The sequence below is a fragment of the Dendrobates tinctorius genome, unplaced genomic scaffold (assembly GCF_039654945.1).
Source record: "Dendrobates tinctorius isolate UK_male_01 unplaced genomic scaffold, ASM3965494v1 ptg000036l, whole genome shotgun sequence".
Lineage (NCBI taxonomy): Eukaryota > Metazoa > Chordata > Amphibia > Anura > Dendrobatidae > Dendrobates > Dendrobates tinctorius.
Window position 1 is genome coordinate 27,747,652 of NW_027361704.1, and position 22,171 is coordinate 27,769,822.

General features: G+C 44.2%; 1 protein-coding gene across 1 annotated transcript in view; it reads right to left on the reverse strand.

Moving 5' to 3' along the window:
* Positions 1 to 22,171, reverse strand: part of LOC141087859 (uncharacterized) — a 97,121-nt gene that overhangs the window by 9,765 nt on the left and 65,185 nt on the right. Inside the window, exons 11-13 of the mRNA XM_073573684.1 lie at positions 15,138 to 15,188; positions 6,371 to 6,396; positions 4,208 to 4,253 (exon numbers count right to left, since the gene is read on the reverse strand). Of these exons, the coding sequence (XP_073429785.1) occupies positions 4,208 to 4,253; positions 6,371 to 6,396; positions 15,138 to 15,188 (123 nt within the window). The remainder of the gene's footprint in view (positions 1 to 4,207; positions 4,254 to 6,370; positions 6,397 to 15,137; positions 15,189 to 22,171) is intronic.

Below are 22,171 nucleotides of genomic sequence, written 5' to 3' on the forward strand. Positions count from 1 at the left end.
TCTCACCAGTGTTTGAGTCTTTCAACAAATGCAGCCACCTTTATCTGCTCTGTGCTGCATTACATCCACATGTATATTGTCTCCTGACCGCCTGTTTAAAACATCTGAGTTGCTCCCACGCTGTTTTTCAGTGAGACTGGTCAGGCATCATCTCTTCGCTGTGTGCCTCCTTTATGCTCCTAAACGCCATCCTTTGACTCTAATAAATATGGATGAACTTGTCATCCACATAGCACAGCAAAATCTTACGCCTGCACAGTAGCATCGCCGTCCCGCACAGGCGCACTTTCACCGATGCTGGAATTACATCTTATGCAATAATGTGCCTTGCTCCAGCCGCAGAGCAAGGCGGACAGGCTGGCGATGCTACTGCACAGGCGTAAGATTTCGCTGCACTATGTGGATGACGCAGGAGGAGTCATCCACACCAATCAGAGCTGGAGAGCGGCGATTAGAAGCAGAGAGGAGGCGCGCACACCACAGATGGTTTTGGGGCTATACACGGGGAAGGGCAGGAGTCAGTATACACATTTGTGTAACGCAGCACAGAGCAGATAACAGTGATGACATTTGTTGAGAGACTCAAAATCTGGTGACAGGTTCCCTTTAAATTTCTAAATAGCTTTAAACCCTTTTTTTTTCTTTTCAGTTTGCTTTTTTTTGTGGGGTAGGCGGGGTGGTCCTATGCCTCTGTCTACCTTTTTCTTAAAATTAAGCATCCTTTTAAAATGCAGCAATTTTCACATCATTTCCGTGTGATTTGGTTGGCTAGGTTTTGTTGCCATTTATGTATAGTAAACCTCGTTCTGGTATTCTGTTATTTGTATTGGTGTAATAAGTTGGTTCTTTTGCCAGATCACATTTTTAGTCGTGTAGTGTTAGGCCGGGATCACACATGCGAGGAATACGGCCGAGTCTCGCATGGTAATACCCGGCACTGCTGTCAGCACACGGGAGCGGAGCGTACGGCTCCATTTATTTCTATGCAGCCGCACGCTACGCTCCCGAGTGCTAGCGCAGTGCCGGGTATTACCATGCGAGACTCGGCCGTATTTCTCGCATGTGTGATCCCGGCCTTAGGGTTTGTGCAGACGCCGTATTATTGGTCCAAGTGTGTGAGAAAAAAAACATTGGATCTCACTCGGACCAGCGTTCGTGTATGGGGCCCTGCACATGTTCGATATTTTACTCAGACAGACGAAGCCATTGCTGCATGTCCGAGTTTGAGCTGATATTCCGATCACACTCAGTAATGCAATTCAATGAGTGCGTGGAAAACATTGGCCTGCACTCTGATGACACAATAGAGAATATTTTGTTATCCATCTTTTCCTCAGTGTTCTCTGATTCTCTCATCCTAGACAATCGGACCGGACCACACTATGCTGACACTCGGGTCAGAGCTTGATCCAAGTGTCAGTTGTACAGTATAATTGGCCGATTCTCTCAGATGAGAGAATATATATGGCAGTCTGCATTGGCCTTTAGAAATACATGTAGCCGCATACTCCAATCTGAGTGCCAGCGGCAGTGGTGCCGGGTGTTATTCCGAGAGACTCGTACGAGTTTCTCACATCACACACGCTAGTGTAACCCCGGCCTTAGAATGATTATTGTATTCATTTGCAGAGTGCTGTAGCCTAGTGTTAGTATCTAGGGTATGTGCCCACAGTTTTATTTCAGTGGACAGAGCTGCTTCAGGAAAGTGTCTCAAGTCCTTTACCTGAAGGCGCCATTTTTTTTGTGCCACCGGCATCTTTTCTCAATAGTTTCTATTAGGCTATGTGCACACGTTGCGGAATTGCCGCAGAAATTTCCGCAACTCCCTGCCACGGGTAAATACGCTAGAATTCTCATGCGTAATTCCCGAGTTTTAACTAGCATTTTGCAAGCGTAATTAGCTTGCAGAATGCTAGCACTTTCCAAGCGATCTGTAGCATCGCTTGGAAAACTGATTGGCAGGTTGGTCACACTCGTCAAACATAGTGTTTGACAAGTGTAACCAACTTTTTACTATTGAGGCCGCCTATGCGGCCTCAATAGTAAAAAGATATAATGTTAAAAGATAAAAAAAAAAATCATGTTTTCCTCACCTTCCGGCATCCCCCGCAGCGTCCCCAGGCCTCAGCGATGTTACCGGCAAGTCCCGTTCCCAGCAATGCCTTGCGACAATGACCTTTGATGTAGCGGTCTCGCGAGACCGCTACTTCATCAAAGGTCATTGTCGCAAGGCATCGCTGGGAACGGGACTTGCCGGGAGCATCGCTGAGGCCTGGGGATGCTGCGTGGGACGCCGTAAGGTGAGAATATCAAAATTTTTTATTTTAATTATTTTTATACAGGGATATGGTACCCAGGGCCTGGAGGAGACTCTCCTCCAGACCCTGGGTACCATACGCACATTTTCCGCTTACTTTACGCACGGTGGGCATAGCCACATGCGGAAAGTAAGCGGAACAATGCATTCCTATGTGTGCGGAATTCTCGCGATTCCGCACAAAGAATGAGCCTGCTGCGTATTTTTCCGCGATGCGATTTTGCCGTGGAAAAACACGCAGCATTAGCACAGCATGTGTGTAATGCCATTGAATACAATGGCCTGCTTACTTTATGCGTTTTCGCAGCATTTACGTGGCGAAAAAAGCGTGGCAAAAACGCATAAAATACGCAGGAATTCCGGGCGTGTGCACATAGCCTTATAGTTACAAGTGACAGAATGTGCTACTTCTTTTAATGGCAGTTAAAAGAAGTAACAGACAGAGCAGGTACAGCAATGTGGTTCATGTTTAGCGGCAGGTTTGTGGCGCTTTTTCAGTCCGCCTGAAAAAGATGTGTGCACATACCCTTAGGCTAGGTTCACATTGCGTTAATGCAGTCTGTTCAATGCATAGCGCTGACGGACTGCATTAACGCTACTGTCATATTGTGATCGTGTTTAGCGATCACGCTAGCGCAGCTTTCCTGTCTGTGCTAGTGGTGAAGGACCCCCAAACGCTGAAGCCCGCGTCAGAGGGTCCATCACAGAATGACGGCACATCGCGAACGCATGCTGATTATGACATGCGTTGGCGATGCACTCATCTATTGCAGTCTATAGGTGCGTTAACGGATCCGTTACATAGCGTTAATGCCGCTATGTAATGGATGAGTTAAACGCTGCCCACAAACGCAATATGAACCCAGCCTTACCTTGGTCCTGCAGCCACAAAATACATGCATCCCAACATGAAAACGATCTCTCCAGTCTCGTTTCTTAAAATTTACCTCTGCTGCTTCTATAAGGAAGGCAAGGCAGCAATAAGCTGGTTAATGAGTCACTACACATGGGCCGGTGATGTGTGCTTGCCCCCAGACAGAAACTTTAGTGATTTTCACATATGAAAAATTAAATTAAAAGCTTCTCCTATACATTACAATGTTAATCAATGCAGAGTGTACACTGGTGCTATCTATGTGGGGTCTGTGATTGGCACAGGTTAATAGACTTGTGTAGGTCATTTTGTCTGTGACAACGATAAAAAACAAAAAGGTCTCTTATTTGGGGAGAGACACTCTGCAAAAACAGAAGCCTTTGAGCAGCACCATATAGACTATAATGGAAAATAAATAATGAAAACCACAGATAGAGCATGAACGTGAGAAATGGACGTCTGAATCAGACTTTACTGTCATTACTGTGCTATAGCATGTACATGACCACCAACCAACCATATACACGTCAGTGTCCTATAGGCCTATTCACACAGGAGGACACAGGTGTCTGTGCACACAGCAACTGGTAATATGATCTGTGCAAGTAGAATGTCCTGTTCTCAGGAGGGCATGTCCTGTTTACCCGGAGCAATGTGCTACTAAGAACCTTCATTTTTAAGCTGGCTAAAAATTGTCTCACATGACTAATAATCATTTTGCTCTTACACCAGGTGATTACTGACCTATTTAAACAAGCCAATAATCAGGAAGAGGCACTCTTATAATCACACATTTCATGATTATTGGCTCATCTAAATTGGCCATAATTCAGTGGCTTTTGGGTATGCAGCTCCGTAACACTAAACGTTTTGATTGTATGCTGCTGACCTGTACTTAGACTATCTAGAGAGCAAGATTACAGAAGTTACATGTGGGCCTGTGTTCTTAAAAAATTCCAGGGCTGAATTTCAGTCCCAGTCCGGCCCTGCATGGAACGGTAATGTGCAGTACATACCTAAACTTCCTGAAGTCATCCTCCGAATCACATTCTGAATCCTCTCCTGTATAGTAATTAAAGGAAATATTGATCAGTCCGGATGATAAAATCATGTATGTAACATGTAGTAGGTGTGCGATATATTTAGGTATGTATACATTATTTTTAGTGCTCAGCATAAAGTGACTACAACCCCTTCAAAAAGTGGGATTTTAAATAATACCTCACTAAAAACAAGAACAGTATCTAAAATGCTGACAAGACGGAGTTTCACAGAACATTCTTTCACCCATAGAATGAAAGGTTAATATCTAAACTTCCAATACAAAATTTTCAGTTTTACCTAAATTAGTTGATGCAAAAATGAACAAAGCAACTACATCTAATATTTTGTATCACTTCTATGATTGCTAAGGACAGCGGCAAGTCTTCTAGACATGGAATCAATAGGCTGGTGACATATTATAACTACTAGCTTCTTCTATTCTTCCTGCATGACCTTTTCTGAGCCTGGGTGTAGAGCGATTCTCAACTTGTCTCTTCAGAATTCCCCTACAGGTGTTTCGGTTGGGTACAGACAGTGACAGAGCTACAGTGGGGCAATCATACTGAAAGGGGGGGGGGGTGTGGATCCAACACATTTTGTGGCAGCATACTGTGCATATTGTGGATGTGTGAGGGGGTAGCTGTTTGGCATCATACCTTGTGTGTCTGGGGGGACTTCTGGGGATGCATACTGTGTGTATGTGTATGGGGAGGACTGTGTGGGTACCATGAAATGTGTAGGGTGAAAAGTGGAGTCATCATACACTGTGTATGGTGGCAGTGATGGTCATTATACTGTGTGTTGGACGGACCTTTGGGGCATGGGACGTTATAAAAATTAATAAATTATATGGCTTTGATTGGTTGCTCTACTAAGAGCACATTACAGTAAACTATTAACAGTGCCAGATGATCAGTTAACTTTGCTTAAGATTTCTACTAATATTCTTAAATTTAGTGTGTTAGTTTAGCCGTGCACAACAGTCACAGTCTCTCATGTGAGCCCTTGAGAAAACTAATCCCCGCTCTCTGTAAAGCCCCCGTCACACATAACGATCTCGCTAGCGATATTGCTGCTGAGTCACAAGTTTTGTGACGCAACAGCGATCTCACAAGCCAGATCGCTGTGTGTGACACTGGCCAGCGACCGGCCCCCCCTGCCGGGTATCGCTGATCGTGCTGGAACAGCCATGACATTTTTTTGGTCGCTGGTCTCCCGCTGGCCAGCACGCATCTCTGCGTGTGGCAGGCGGGAGACCAGCGATCAGGAGCTTGTAACCAAGGTAAACAGCGGGTTTCTAAGCTCCCCGCGGAGCTTAGAAACCCTCTGTGTACCTTAGTTACCAGTGCGCTGATGCAGGGAGCTGGTAACCAAGGTAAACAGAGGGTTTCTAAGGGCCGCGCGGCATTTAGAAACACGCTGTTTACCTTGGTTACCAGCTCCCTGCATCAGCGCACTGGTAACTAATTTACACAGTAACGCCAGCGCTCGTCGTCGCTGGTGTTGATCGATGGTAAAGCTGCTTGTTTGGTAGCTTACCAGCGATCATGTAGCGGACACACCAGCGATCCTGACAAGTTGATATCGTTGTCGGGATTGCTGGTGAGTCGCTATGTGTGACGGGGCCCTTAAAAGAGAATATGTCAGTAGGTTTTTGCTATGTAATCTGAGGACAGCAGGAGATAAAGACAAACACAGAATTCAGGGATGTCTCACTTGTCAAAGTGTGTGCTGCTGTTCACTAACTGTGAAGGATTTATCACAAAGAGATTAAAATTGCAGGACCATACTAGTTTAGCAATGCCCTCTCCTGTGATAAGCAGCTCACTGTCCATGGACTTTGTGCATGGAGAGCCTGGTGTTGGCAGGGGCAGCTTTCTCAGTTCTGCTTCATTCTGAATCTAAAAGCTCTGAGTCAGAACTGCTGCACCCAGAAATCTTAGTGATACATGGTGGGATTCAGCTTCTCTTTGCCTGCATTACATTGCTCTCAGATGAGTATTAAACCCTGCTTACAGATTCCCCTAAAGATTTTATTGGTGGTGTCAAACCATTATTTATATGTCCCTTTAAAAAACCTATAGTATAAAAAAATTTGGAATAAAGAAAATATAAAGTCACATGTTTGATCATACCTTCTTCTGACCAAGGCTCTATTACACTGTAGATTAGAAAAAAAAAACATTAAATGCATGTAAAAAATAATAATTACAATATAAAAATTAACAAAATTGTTATTTTATAAAGTGAAACACTAGTACTGAAATTTACATTATAGGGAAATTGTCAAGTGAAAAAAAATGCAATTAACCTGCAGATATGGGGATAATCTGCATGTTAATAGTGTTCTGAACCTGTCTGTTGCGGGCGCTTAGAATCTCACTACCAGGAGAAAATGAAACGTATTCCTCCCGGTAGCAACTGGATTTCACTCAACACTCTGACTAATAAAGATAATGAATAAAGTTTGAACATAACTGCTCATGCAATAATTTTCCTTCTTTTTATTGGAATGTGCTGATTGTAGATTCAGACTTAAGGCAGCAAAACCACGAAGGAACACAAACTAGGAGTAAAGAGACACACTTAAACCAGGATATGTGCTAAACCTTTACACATCCAAGGCATTGTCTCAAGCAGCTTCTAAATCAAAATGGCAATGGGGGTAGATGAAGCTTACTGAGACAATGCAGCCCTTCATAAGCCAGGAGTGCATAGTTTGGTTTATTTCACAAGTGCTTTTTTTTTACATTTTGTTTCAATAAGTGTCCCTTTGTGGATTTGGTGCCTAAAGTTTAAATCTACAATGTGTAATTTCCAATAAAAACAAGGAAAACCATTGCATAAAAAGAATTCTTCAAACTTTCGATTGGTACTGCACTTAACCCCTTCATGACGAAGACTGGAAAGCATGTATTTGGAAGCCGCCTCGCTACACTTGTAAGGAGAGCTTTAAACTAGAACAACATGGGAAGAGAAGCAAAAGACCAGAAAAAGCCATACACCTGACAAATGCTATTGAGAACTCTGCTATTAGAAGTGGAAAGGAAGAACAAAGACAAAAGAATCTAATTAATAAAAATATTGGAGAAAGAGAAACCAATCACAAACTAAAATGTTTCTATACTAATGCACAAAGCATGGGCAACAAACAAGGAGAATTGGAACTACTAACACAGGAAAAGAAATATGATGTCATTGGAATCACTGAAACTTGGTGGGACAATACACATGATTGGAATACAAGACTAGAAGGATACAACTTATTTGCAAGAAACAGACTTGATAAACGAGGAGGAGGTGTCGCATTGTATGTTAGAAACGCGTATATCTGCACAGAGATTGAAGCTTCAGAGACTGGGAGTTCTGTGGAAACTGTTTGGTAAGAATACAAGGACAGAACAATGGAAAGGACACCATTGTAGGCATTTACTACAGGCCGCCTGTGCAAGCTGAAGATATGGATGAACTCATTATGCATTAAATGGCCAAGTTCTCCAAAAAATATGACATAGTTGTCATGGGAGATTTCAACTATCCAGACATTTGTGGGGAATCTCCCACAGGCAAAACTAACAGGTCAAGGAAATACTTATCCTCTCTTGCTGACAACTTTATCTTCCAAAAGGTAGGGGAGAAAACAAGGGGAACTGCTACCTTGGATCTAATCCTTATAAACAGGGAGGAAATGGTTGAGGAGGTAAAAGTGGCTGGGACCCTAGGAGGTAGCGACCATGCTATTTTAGAATTTTGGATAACTAGAGGAGGAAGACCTGTGAAGACTCAGACGTCAAGGTTAGATTTCAGAAAGTCAGATTTTCAGGGATTCAGAAAGAGAATTGGAGGGATCCAATGGCTGGATATCCTTAAAGACAAAAATGTCCAGGAAGAATGGGAAATCTTGAAAAATGAAATTCTCAAAGCACAGTTGTTAACAATTCCGAAAAGAGGGAAGAATAGGAAGCATTTAAGGAAAACAGGATGGATGAACACAGAACTTAAGCACATGCTAAAAAGGAAGAAAAAAATGTTTATAAAATGGAAAGAGGGAGGCATATCTAAAGAAGAATATAATGCTGTCTGCAGAACCTGCAGGGCACAAATCAGATTATCTAAAGCTGAAAATGAATTGAGGCTTGCAAGAGATGTCAAAAGCAATAATAAAGGATTTTGGGGATATGTCAAAAGTAATAGAAAAGTCAAAGATGCTATAGGATTTTTACAGGATGAAAATGATGAAATGGTAAGACAGGATGTTGAGAAGGCTGAACTTTTAAATTCCTATTTTGCATCTGTTTTCTCTCAGGAAGGAAATGTAACATCAACTGTTCTTCTCTGTCCTATTAAGGGAATAGAAGAATCCAGGATATCTACAAACAGAAAGATAGTGAGGAAACACTTAGCTAACCTAAATAAATTCAAGTCTCCAGGTCCAGATGAATTACACCCCAGAGTACTGAAGGAGATAGCAGAAGAAATTTTTGAACCCCTCTCCATAATCTTTTAAAATTCTTGGAGAACAGGAGAAGTGCCAGAAGACTGGAGAAGAGCAAATGTTGTTCCTATCTTCAAAAAGGGGAAGAAGGTGGACCCAGGCAACTATAGGCCGGTGAGTCTGACTTCTATACCAGGAAAGATCTTTGAACAAATTATTAAACAACATGTATGTCAATTTCCTTCTATGACGGTATCACTGATTGGGTGGATCAAGGAAATGCTGTAGATATAGTAAATCTTGACTTCAGCAAAGCATTTGACAAAGTATCTCATACAATCCTTATTGAAAAAATGACTAAGTATGGAATGGACAAGGCAACTGTTAGGTGGATTCATAACTGGCTTAGTGATTGGACCCAAAGAGTAGTCGTAAATGGCTGCACATCCAGTTGGAAGAATGTCTCAAGTGGGGTACCACAGGGCTCTGTCCTGGGCCCTGTATTGTTCAACATCTTTATCAACGATTTAGATGAAGGAATTGAGGGTAAACTAATTAAATTTGCTGATGACACAAAGCTAGGAGGGATAGCTAATACTAGAGAAGAGAGAGAGAGGATTCAAAAAGATTTAAATAAACTGGAGAAGTGGGCAGCAACTAACAGAATGGTTTTTAACAGGGAGAAATGCAAAGTACTACATCTGGACAATAAAAATGAAAAAAGCATATACAGAATGGGAGGAATAGGGCTAAGTGACAGCACATGTGAAAAAGACTTGGGTATACTAATAGATCACAGACTGAATGAGTCAACAGTGTGATGCAGCAGCAAAAAAAGGCAAATGCAATTCTAGGATGTATTAACAGAAGCATACAGTCTAGATCACGTGAAGTCATTATTTCCCTCTACTCCTCTTTGGTCAGACCTCATCTGGAATAGTGTGTCCAGTTTTGGGCACCAAATTTTAAAAAAGACATCAACAAACTGGAGCAAGTTCAGAAAAGAGCGACCAGAATGGTGACCGGTCTGCAAACCCTGTCTTATGAGGAAAGGTTGCAGGATTTGGGAATGTTTAGTTTGCAAAAGAGAAGACTGAGAGGAGACTTAATAGCTGTCTACAAATATCTAAAGGGCTGTCACATTGTAGAAGGATCAACTTTATTCTCATTTGCACAAGGAAAGACTAGAAGCAATGGGATGAAACTGAATGGGAGGAGACACAGATTAGATATTAGAAAAAACTTTTTGACAGTTAGAGTGATCAATGAGTGGAACAGGCTGCCACGAGAAGTGGTGAGTTCTCCTTCAATGGAAGTCTTCAAACAGAGGCTGGACAGACATCTGACTGGGTTGATTTAGGGAATCCTGCTTTGAGCAGGGGGTTGGACCAGATGGCCCAGGAGGTCCCTTCCAACTCTACAATTCTATGATTCTATATAGGTATGTCATACGTTGTGTCTCCCCCTTTGATGCGGGCTCCGGGCATCTTTTCAGGCATATTGACAGCTGATCTGATCAGCTGTCACATGCTCTTCACAGCCGAGAGCGGAAACACGATCCACCTGCGGCTGTTAACATATTAAATACTGCTGATTTTAACATGAGCTTTTACATACAGCAGTTCTCTCTATGTAAAAGCTCGTGTTAAAATAGCATTGTAAAACGCAACTGGAAACATCTTTTTAATACCAAATAATCTTCAAAACATATATATTTAAAGCAGTTAGATTTATAGATGTCAGTGACTAATACTGTTAGTGTATGTGTAAAATTTGGGACCTGTATGTATTTAATAAAAAGGCGGAATAAAGTATTTTAATGAAATAAAACACAGTTTTCCATCTTTATTCTTCTGGTAATCAAAATGATGCACTCAATCTCCTGTAAAAAATAAAAAACTAAAAAAAACCAGATCATCGCAGGTCAGGCTGCGGGGCTGCGCAGCATCAGTTAACCCCTTCGCACCTGAGCCTGTTTTTGCCTTCGTGACCGGCCAATTTTTTCAATTCTGACCAGTGTCACTTTATGAGGTCATAACTCTAGAACGCTTCAACGGATCCTGCTGATTCTGACAATGTTTTCTCGTGACATATTGTACTTCATGATGGTGGTAAAATTTCTTAGATATGAACTGCGCTTATTTGTTAAAAAAAGCGAAATTTGGCAAAAATTTAGAAAATTTTGCAATTTTCAAACTTTTAATTTCTATGCCCTTATATCAGAGAGAGATATCACACAAAATAGTTAATAAATAGCATTTCCCACATGTCTAGTTTACATCTGCACAATTTTGGAAGCATAATTTTTTTTTTTTTGGACGTTATAAGGGTTAAAAGTTGACCAGCGGATTTCTCATTTTTACAACAAAATTTACAACACCATTTTTTTGGGGACCACCTCACATTTGAAGTGAATTTGGGGGGGTCAATATGACAGAAAATACCCAAAAGTGACACCATTCTAAAAACTTCACCTCTCAATGTACTCAAAACCACATTCAAGAAGTTTATTAACCCTTCAGGTGCATCACATGAATGAATGGAACGTGGAAGGAAAAAAATAACCATTTAACTTTTTTCACAAACATTTTACTTCAGAACCATTTTTTTTTATTTTCACAAGTGTAAAAAGAGAAAATGAACCACAAAATTTTTTGTGCAATTTCTCCCGAATACGCCGATACCCCGTATGTGGGGCAAAACCACTGTTTGAGCACACGGCTGAGCTCAGAACAGAATGAGTGCCGTTTGACTTTTTCAATGCAGAATTGGCAGGAATTGAGATCGGACGCCATGTCGCATTTGGAGAGCCCCTGATTTACCTAAACAGTGGAAACCCCCCACAAGTGACCCCATTTTGGAAACTAGACCCCTTAAAGAACTTATCTAGATGTGTTGTGAACACTTTGAACCCCCAAGTGCTTCACAGAAGTTTATAACGTAGAGCCATATAAATAAAAAATTATTTTTTTCCACAAAATGACCTTTTAGCCCCCAATTTTTATTTTCACAAGGGTAACAGGAGAAATTGGACCCCAAAAGTAGTTGTCCAATTTGTCCTGAGTACGCTGGTACCCCATATGTGGGAGAAAACTACTGTTTGGGCACAAGGTGGGGCTCGGAAGGGAAGTAGTGACGTTCTGGAATGCAGACTTTGATGGAATGGTCTGCGGGTGTCATGTCGCGTTTGCAGAGCCCCTGATGTACCTAAACAGTGGAAACCCCCGACAAATGACCCCATTTTGGAAACTAGACCCCCCCAAGGAAGTTATCTAGATGAGTGGTGAGCACTTTGAACCCCAAGTGTTTCACTAAAGTTTATAATGTAGAGTCGTGAAAATAAAAAAAATCATTTTTTTTCCACAAAAATGATCTTTTAGCCCCCAATTTATATTTTCACAAGGGTAACAGGAGAAATTGGACCCTAAGAGTTGTTGTCCAATTTGTCCTGAGTACGCTGGTACTCCATATGTGGGAGAAAACTAGCGTTTGGGCACACGTCGGGGCTCGGAAGGGAAGTAGTGACGTTCTGAAATGCAGACTTTGATGGAATGGTCTGCGGGCGTCATGTTGCGTTTACAGAGCCCCTGATGTACCTAAACAGTGGAAACCCCCAATTCTAATTCCAACCCTAACCCCAACACACCCCTAACCCTAATCCCAACCCTAACCATAACCCTAACCACAAACCTAACACCAACACACCCATAACCCTAATTTCAGCCCTAGCTTTAAGCCTAGCCCTAACCCTAGCCCTAACCTGCGTGCCTGCTTTTTTTTTCTTTACTCTTTTTTTTTCTTTTTGTGACAAGATCGCTGCCCTGCGATCTGACTCATAGTAACGCCACTTCTCCTCTGATCTCACACTGACAGATGATCAGAGAAGAAGCAGCGCTACTGTGTGACAAGATCGCTGTCTGGCACAGCTGTGCCAGGCAGCGATCAGCTGTGCCAGGCAGCGATCTAGTCACACAGTAAGGCTGCTTTACCTCTGATCATCTGTCAGTGTGAGATCAGAGGAGAAGTCGCATTACAATGAGTGAGATCGCCGGGAAACAAGCAGCTTTCCCAGCGAGCGCTCTCATTGGCTGCTGTGACGCTGACGTCATCAGGACCTGAACCAATCAGCATGCAACCAATCAGCATGCATTGTGCACCGGGATCCCCGCGTTATAAGGTATGTGGGGGTCCCGGGGGGCACAATAACGCCGACAGTAGATAAACGTCGGCGCTGCACAAAGCCTAGGAAGCGCCGTTTATCTACTGTGGGCGGTCGGGAAGCGGTTAAATCAGCGCTAGTCATGGATGCTGCGCAGTGATTAACTTGGGAGCATGGGAAAACCGTGGTCCCTTGCTAAGCTCTTAATATCTGCCCTCAGTCACTGGCTTTCCCTCTCTGGCCCAGAAAATTGCGCGGGAGCCCACACCAGTTTTATTCGTGAACACATTCTTTTAGTAAATACATACAGGTCCCAAATTTTACACACACATACCACTAAAAGTAATAGCCACTGCCATATATATATAAATCTAACTTTTCTGCATGGGTTTACTGTGTGTAAACCACTGGTCCTATCCTGTCGGCTTCTGCAATGATGTTACAGAAGCCGGCAAATGAATTATCGGCTATTCTGCTATCTATCTCTCTATGAAATATATATATATACACACACATACATATACACACACCTATACTATGTGTATATATCTTTGCTATTGTAACCTGTCAGTGTGATTTTACAATATAGCGCACTCAATGGCCGGCTTTTCATAGGACATCGGTGCATATTTCTCGCAAGTCACACTGATGGTCCGTGTGGTGTGCAAGTTTTTCCCGCCTTGCATTGGCGTGTCTCAGCCGATATACGGTGCAAACCGCAGCATGCTGCGATTTCACTCACAAGTGTAATACGGCCAAGAAAAAATACGGTGATGAGAGATGCCCCATAGATTAACAGTGGTCTGAGTGCTAGGATTTTTTTCTCGCATAGCACTTGTCCGTATTCCTCTCTAGTGTGATTCCAGCCATAGACACACCATTTTTTTTCCAAAATTTTGGAATTTTTTTTTAGCACTTAAATAAACAAGTACCTATACATGTTTGGTATTTGCAAACTTGTAATACCTGGCGCATGTGCCGTACTGCTTTTCGGCTTTCCTTGCAGTTGGGCAAAGCATACAGCACACGCGCGAGATCCCATGTGAAATTTCTATGCGATCTGCGATATTCACAGCAAGGAATGCATACAGCAAGTCGAGGAGGGGTGGAGTGAGGGAACCGAAGCAACGCCCATCGGACCGGACACATTACCATACAGCCCAGGAGCAATAAAAAAGGTTTTATGGTTGACACATGGGGAGTCAGAGGGTTTCAGAAGTAGTTGTGGAATGCATAGCTGACACTCAATTAACTGATATTTTTAGCAGGTAGGCCAAAAAAGTGGTGACAGGTTCCCTTTAAGTACAGTACCAATCAGAAAAAAAACATACATTTATAAGCCACCCACTGCCCTAAAATGACAGGCCTCTGCCTATGAGCGCATACAGCCCAAGAGCTGTCATTCCAGGGCAGGGGGTTTGGAAAAAAAGACAGGAGACTGCCGGTCTGACAAGTCCATAGTGTAGCCTTGATCCCCATCGGCTACTAAAAGCCACAGCGTTTCAGAATAAAACATATATGGCTGAGTTCACACAACCAGCACCTGATATAGGCTGGCAACGGTTTAGGCACAATGCATTGTCAGGTTCCCGGTAATAGGAAAAAGCATGTTACTGAATAATAATAAGAGCATATATCCGAAATAGATAAAGCACCTGGCTTAGTCCTAGAATGGTCCAGCTGTGCAAACAAAATATATACACACCTGGTCAAAATTGTTGGTACCACTCTTTTAGTGACAGAAAAACCCACAATGGTCACAGAAATAACTTGAATTTGACAAAAGTAATAATAAATGAAAAATCTATGAAAATGAACAAATGAAAGTCAGACATTGCTTTTCAGCCATTGCTTTTCAGCCATGCTTCCGCAGAATTTAAAAAAAAATAAAACTCACGAAATAAGCCTCGACAGAAACGATGGTACCCCTAACGTAATAATTTGTTGCACAACCAACAATTTTAACCACGTGTGTATGTGGCTGGAACATTCAAATGTTCTCTGTTTCAGGGTTGAGTGCCCCTACATCATACTAATTAAGCAAGATGCTTTATTTGCATGTACCTAATCACTTTTTGATAAGATTCACCTATACATTTCGAGGGGGTCAACAAAAACGGACCTAATACAGACATGACCCGTATTGCATACGGATCCACTGCAACCTTCTAAGCGTCTTTCTTTCCAGTATACATATGAAATACAAAGCACGTTAATATTAAGTTTTACTTTAAGTTTAACTTGAATTCAAAGGTTATATAAATTGTTCATCTTATTTGTATTATTGAAAGTTGTCAAATTAACTTACAATTCTGAGTCTTCTGGGTGCTCAAACAAGAGACCGTCAAACAATACAACTCTGTGGAAACATAGAAATCAAGGTCTCTTTTAGCGTCAAAAAGAAAACAAAAATACAATTTTAAATGATAAAACCATCAACGTGAGGGAATTGTCCTTGCAAATGTGAAGACGTATTAATTGTTACTGGTATACACATGTATGTATACACATATTGTAGTGTCCCAGTACCTCCTCCTATCTGTTGCGAAATATAGTTGTGGGGGGGGTGTTACCAAAACCTATGTCCTGTTATGTGGTTTATTCGATAAATTGCCCTATACTGCCATCTACTGTCCAATTTTCAATTGGCCAGGAAACTGCCACAGCCTACGCCAGGAGGGCATGTTAAATGTCAATCTTCATAGAGACAGAAGAGATAGAGCTATACAAGGGCTCTTCTGCTACACTTCACGCCTTTAATGGTTCTGCCAGCGTGAGGGCCTCATGTTCTGCTGTATTTTCTACTGTTTGCCCTGCGAAAGGAAACGTATCAGGACTTAATCGGGAGTAAGCAATGAACAATATTTCCACAGTGAACCAAACTGTGTAGGCCCATCCATGGTAGTGATATAACTTTACGACTGTGTGAATGAACCCCTTCCCAACATGTGCCATACATATACAGCTCTGTGCAAAGTGCGTTTCAGCAAAAAGCAGTATATCTACAGCGCCACAATCGCACGGCCTCACGCTGAGAGCCACGGCGATCATGTGCAGGTGTCATCTGTACGTGACAGCTGACACCCTGCAACAATGCCCACGATCGGTGCTAGCATTTAACCTTTCAGATTCTGCTGTCACTAGTGACAGCGGCATAGAGAACCATCGCGCAGGGAGAGGGCTCTCTGTGCGCTTCCAACAGCACAACGCAACGTGATCGCAATGTCCTGATGGTCTCCATGGTGACCCCCGGCATCTTGATGGCAGCGGGGTCGTTCCAGGTCCTTAAGGGAAGGTGGCTTGCGCCAGCACGCATCCTTCCTTGCCTGTCAGATCGCTAATCTGACATTACATAGTGATGTCCCATCCTGGGACAACGTAAAAAAGTTAAAAACAAAAAATTACTAACTGTGGGGGCGTAGCGATGTAGTGGAGCGGAGAGGACGTGCTTAGGCAGAGCTCCCATAATCCTGCCTTTAATCCTGTATTTACACCACCCAAACGTGACTTACCTTGGTGACAGTGTGACCTCCTGGAGTTCTCCGGCTTATGAGGTGGTGTGGTGTGCGGCTCCGGTTGGTGTGGATCTGGGAAAATCCGGGCGGGAAACTCAGCCAGCAAAGAACGGTGGCCAGTTCTGCGGCACTCCACAGAAGTTGGGGGCGCAGCACGGAAGAATCCTCTTCAGATGCGGCTGACCAAACAGCACATTGGACTCACGGAGGTACACAGGGAGGAACACGCGGTGTGAGCTCTGAGAAATGAGCCCCGTGTTTCCCCATTAGAGATATACATCGCCTGCTGGCGCCCGCCATTATATATTAATCCAGCGCTCTTACTTTTATCACTGCTGCTCGAGACTGAGACCGTGGATACGGCGGCAATCTGCTGACAACGCAAAACTTCAAACCACATACTGGGGTTTGTTGTGGGACTCTTAGGCTGCGTTCACACTTTGCGCTTTTTTCGCGGTGGTTTTTAACGCGTGATTTTGCCGTGAATACGCAAAAAAAACCCAGCATCCCATAGGATTCCGCAATGCTGTATACAGCATGCTCATTAATTTGCGGAATCGCGGCGATTTCACCAACATAGGAATGCATTGTTCTGCTTACTTCCCGCATGTGGCTGTGCTCAACATGCGAAAAGTAAGCAGAACATTTGCGGATGGTACCCACGGTCCAGAGGAGAGGAGACTGTCATCCGGGCTCTGGGTACCATATCCCTGTAAAATATAGAATTAAATTAAAAAAAATCGTCATATTCTCAACTTCCGATGTCCCTCGCAGCGTCACCAGACTTCAGCGATGCTGCCGGCAGGTCCCGTTCCCAGTGATGCATTGTGGCAATGAGTCATGACCTTTGATAACGTCGTGGTCTCACGACATCGTAGCGGTCTCGCAAGACCGCGACGTCATCAAAGGTCATTGCCGCAATGCATCACTGGGAACAGGACCTGCCGGGAGCATCGCGATGATCGGGGACGCAGCGAGGGAACGTCAGAAGGTGAGAATAACACGATTTTGTATTTTTTTAAATTTTTATCATTAGATCTTTTTACTACTGATGCTGCACAGGCAGCCTCAATAGTAAAAAGTTGGTCATACTCGTCAAATACTGTGTTTGACGAGTGTGACCAACCTGTCAATCAGTTTTCCAAGCGATGCTACAGATCGCTTGGAAAACGCTAGCATTCTGTAAGCTAATTACGCTTGCAAAACGCTAGTTTTTCCGCGGGAAAATCGCGGGAATTTAAAATGCGGTTTTCCCGCAGAATGGAATCCGGAATTCCGCGGTAACTTCCGCGAGAATTCCGCTACGTGTGAACCCAGCCTTATAGTAAACTTTCATTGAACAGAAACTGAAGTCGCAGTGGGTACAACTGCTAGTGAAGTAGCATGTTAGACTGAATGTTGGCAGCTTTGTGCTTTCACTTTCATTTCTCCCTGCTCTGCATGGCTGGAGTTATAGAGGATTTAGCAGCTTGCTGACAGTGCACCATATCATATCTGGAAGGGATCAGACCAAACAAACTGGCTGTATTACTTTGCATTAGTAAACTAAGAAATCAGTGGAAGGGGGGAAAATATACTTGACCAACTAGCTGTTTCTTAAACGTTAATTATGAACCGATCAAAGCTCAAGGGCGGCTGAATAGCTAAAGGAGTTTGCAAGACCTGACCCCTCTGATAACTCTAGGTCCCACAGAAATACTCCATCAAGTGTTAAAGCTGCAGATCAACGTAAAAACTGCTCTTCTGAAGGCGAAGAGGGTGGCGATCAAGAAGATCGGACCCTAAAACATGCATCTGAACAATTAATGCAAGCCATATCTCTAAAACATCCTTGTTGGGGGGAAAAGAGGAGGTGCATTCGGAAGTGGGGCGTCTTCGGCAGGATATGCAAGCAATGAGGGGAAGCATCACGGAAGTCGAAACCAGAGTATCCAGCATGGAAGATAATCTTGCACTTATGGAAACTAAGCTGTCAAAGGTACCTGGCTCCATAAATGCCTGGAGGCAAAAGGCAGATGACAGAGAACAGAATGCGTCGGAAGAACATCTGAATTATTTGATTACCAGAGCATTTGGAAGGTCAGCGACCGGAGCAATTCTTGGAAGGATGGTTCAGAGACACATTGGGAGGTGAGTTCTCTCCAACTTTTTCCATAGAGAGGGCTCATAGGGTACCTACAAAATCTCTTCACCCGGGTAGTCCGCCACGACACAATTGCAAAGACAGACACTATCCTCCGTATGGCAAGGCAAAATAGTCCCATTAAATTCAACGCCACAATTTCAATCATGCCTGGCCCATGTGCTGAACCTTGGTGTTCGTTTTCTAAAAAGCTATCCAGAGCTGCTGGTTTAAGTACGCCACCTGTGTACACATTTTAGAAAGTCAGCTACAGATTCAGCCGCCCTTGCCGTGCTTCAGCAGCGATTGGAGATTCCAGCTCATTGACTGATGTGTGACGTCCCCATGCGTTGGAACGCTACACTGAATGTTAGAAAGGATTTGAGAGCAGAAGTGGGCAGTTGTTGAATACCAGCATCAACAAGGAAGTCGTTTTTCAGAATTCACTCCACACATAAGAACTCAGGAGTGGACATGGATGTCAGACATATGTAGCATCCTCCAAAACTTTGAGGAGTCCACCAAGATGGTGAGTGGCGATGATGCCATAATTAGCATCACCATCTCGCTTCTCTGCATTCTGAAAAGCTCTCTGCTCACAATGAAAAAGGATGCATTGCAGGCGGAGCAGGACATGGATCAAGGAACCATACAGGATGATTATACACAGCCCAGCCTCATGTCATCCCAATGTGGATTGGTTGACAATGAGGAAGAGGAGGAAGAACAGGAGCTACTAGTATGCGCTATAGACGGGACTACAACCACAACTGTCATACCGTCTGTTTAGTGTGGATGGCCTGAGGGCAGGGAAGAAAAGGAAGGGAAGAAAAGGAAGAGGAGGACACCTTGGTCAGTTGTCCTCTTGGTGAGGACACAAAAGGCTAGCCTGTTACCACTCTGGCACACATAGCTGACTTTATGTTGCACTGCCTTTCCTGTGACCCTCGTATTGTCAAAATATTGGGTACCAGTCATTACTGGCTAGTGACACTTTTAGACCCACGCTACAAGGATAACTTTCAATCTCTTGTTCCAGAGGCAGACAGGTGTACCAAAATGGTGCAGTACCATAGGGCCATTGTTGCAGAATTATTAAAAAATTCCCATCTCAAAACGCTGGCAGCAGAGATAACAGTTCGTTGGCCAACCAAGAAGGACAGGTGAGAGAGACACAAGTACACTCCAGCAGAGGCAGGGGAACACTGGCAAAGTTCTGGGACAGTTGACTAAGACACTCCAATCGCCCTGGCACTGAGGTGCAGGGTAATCTCACAAGGGATGCAATGTTTTCTAAGATACTGAGGGAATACCTTGCTGACCGTACCAATGTCCTCCGTGATTCCTTTGTGCCTTTTAATTATTGGGTATCAAAGCTGGACACGTGGCATGAGCTGGCTCTCTACGTCTTGGGACGTCCTGGCCTGCCCTGCCGCTAGCGTTTTGCCAGAGCAGGTTTTTAGTGCAGCTGGTGGCATTATCACAGATAAGCGAAAATGCAGACAGGCTGACGCTTCTAAAAATGAAAAGGGATAGACTGGGCCTGCCTTCTCGACACCACCAAATGATGACAGCGAAGCATAAACTCCAAAGTAGTGGTTTTTTTTGGGAGGTGTATTCCCAAACACATCTTCACAACCAAACATGGGATTATGCTTCCTGATTTTGGGTATTTGGTGACCTCCTCCTCCTTCTCACCGTCCACCACCACTTGAACACCAGGGTGAACGCATTCAGTCATGCTCCGGCCACTCTATGTTTTGGAAAGGGTATTATGATGCCTGTCACCAAAATACACTGCTCAAAAAAATAAAGGGAACACTCAAATAACACATCCTATATCTGAATGAATGAAATATTCTCATTGAATACTTTGTTCTGTACAAAGCTGAATGTGCCAACAACAAAATCAAACAAAAATCATCAATGGAAATCAAATTTATTAACCTGGATTTGGAGTCACACACAAAATTAAAGTGGAATGTAAGGTCCTTAAAACAAGTCAACATGATGCTCAGTAGTGTGTGTGGCCTCCACGTGCCTGCATGACCTCCCTGTGCCTGTATGACTTCCCTACAATGCCTGGGCATGCTCCTGATGAGGTGGCGGATGGTCTCCTGTGGGATCTCCTCCCAGACCTGGACTAAAGCATCCGCCAACTCCTAGACAGTCTGTGGTGCAACGTGACGTTGGTGGATGGAGCGAGACGATGTCCCAGATGTGCTCAATCAGATTAGGTCTGGGGAATGCCTTTATCTTGCAGGAACTGCTGACACACTCCAGCCACATATAGTCTGGCATTGTCCTGCATTAGGAGGAACCCAGGGCCAACCGCACCAGCATATGGTCTCACAAGGGTCTGAGGATCTCATCTCGGTACCTAATGGCAGTCAGGCTACCTCTGGCGAGCACAAGGAAGGTTGTGCGGCCCTCCGAAGAAATGCCACCCTACACCATTACTGACCCACTGCCAAACTGGTCATGCTGAAGGATGTTGCAGACATCAGATCGCTCTCCACGGCTTCTCCAGACTCTGTCATGTCTGTCAGAGGTGCTCAATGTGAACCTGCTTTCATCTGTGAAGAGCACAGGGCGCCAGTGGCGAATTTGCCAATCCTGATGTTCTGTGGCAAATGCCAAGTGTCCTGCACGGTGTTGGGCTATGAGCACAACCCCAATCTGTGGACGCTGGGCACTCAGACCATCCTCATGGAGTCGGTTTCTAACCGTTTGTGCAGACACATGCACATTTGTGGCCTGCTGGATGTCATTTTGCAGGGCTATGGCGGTGCTCCTCCTGTTCCTCCTTGCACAAAGGTGCAGGGAGCAGTCCTGCTGCTGGGTTCTTGCCCTTCTACGGTCCCCTCTACGTCTCTTGGTGTACTGGCCTGTCTCCTGGTAGCGCCTCCAGCCTCTGGACTCTACACACAGACACAGCAGACCTTCTTGCCACAGCTCACATTGATGTGCCATCCTGGATGAGCTGCACTACCTGAGCCACTTGTGTGGGTTGTAGAGTCCGCCTCATGCTACCACGAGTGTGAAAGCACAACCAACATTCAAAAGTGACCAAAACATCAGCCAGAAAGCATTGGTACTGAGATTTGGTCTGTGGTCCCCACCTGTAGAACAACTACTTTATAGATTGTGTCTTAATTGAGAGTAATTTCCATCCAGTACCTAGGTTCAAATGCTTACTGTTGTGCATATGACTTGGTAGCAGGGCAGGCCTTGCAGTCAATGCATAAGAAAACAAAGGGAGTACAAAATGAACTAGATGTGTATTTCCTGAAGGAAGTACAGATAGTGCTTTGAAATGGAGACCGGGGTGCCCATTTAAGAGAGACTTGCCTGCTGCCCCTGCTAGACTTTCAACTCAGGATTCGTTTTAACTGTGGGTGCCTCTCAGGGGCCACGTTGGCCTGTGGGGCCCCTCAGGGTCTGATTTCGTCGGTGGGGCCCCTCAGGATCCGATTCGGTGGCCTGGGCTCCTCAGGGCTTGAAATGGTGGGCGGGGCCCCTTAGGGTCCGATTTGGTGGGCGGGGCCCCTCAGGGTCCGATACGGTGGGCGGGGCCCCTCAGGGTCCGATACGGTGGGCGGGGCCCCTCAGGGTCCTAATCGGTGGCCGGGGCCCCTCAGGGTCCTAATCGGTGGCCGGGGCCCCTCAGGGTCCGATTCGGAGGCCGGGGCCCCTCAGGGTCCG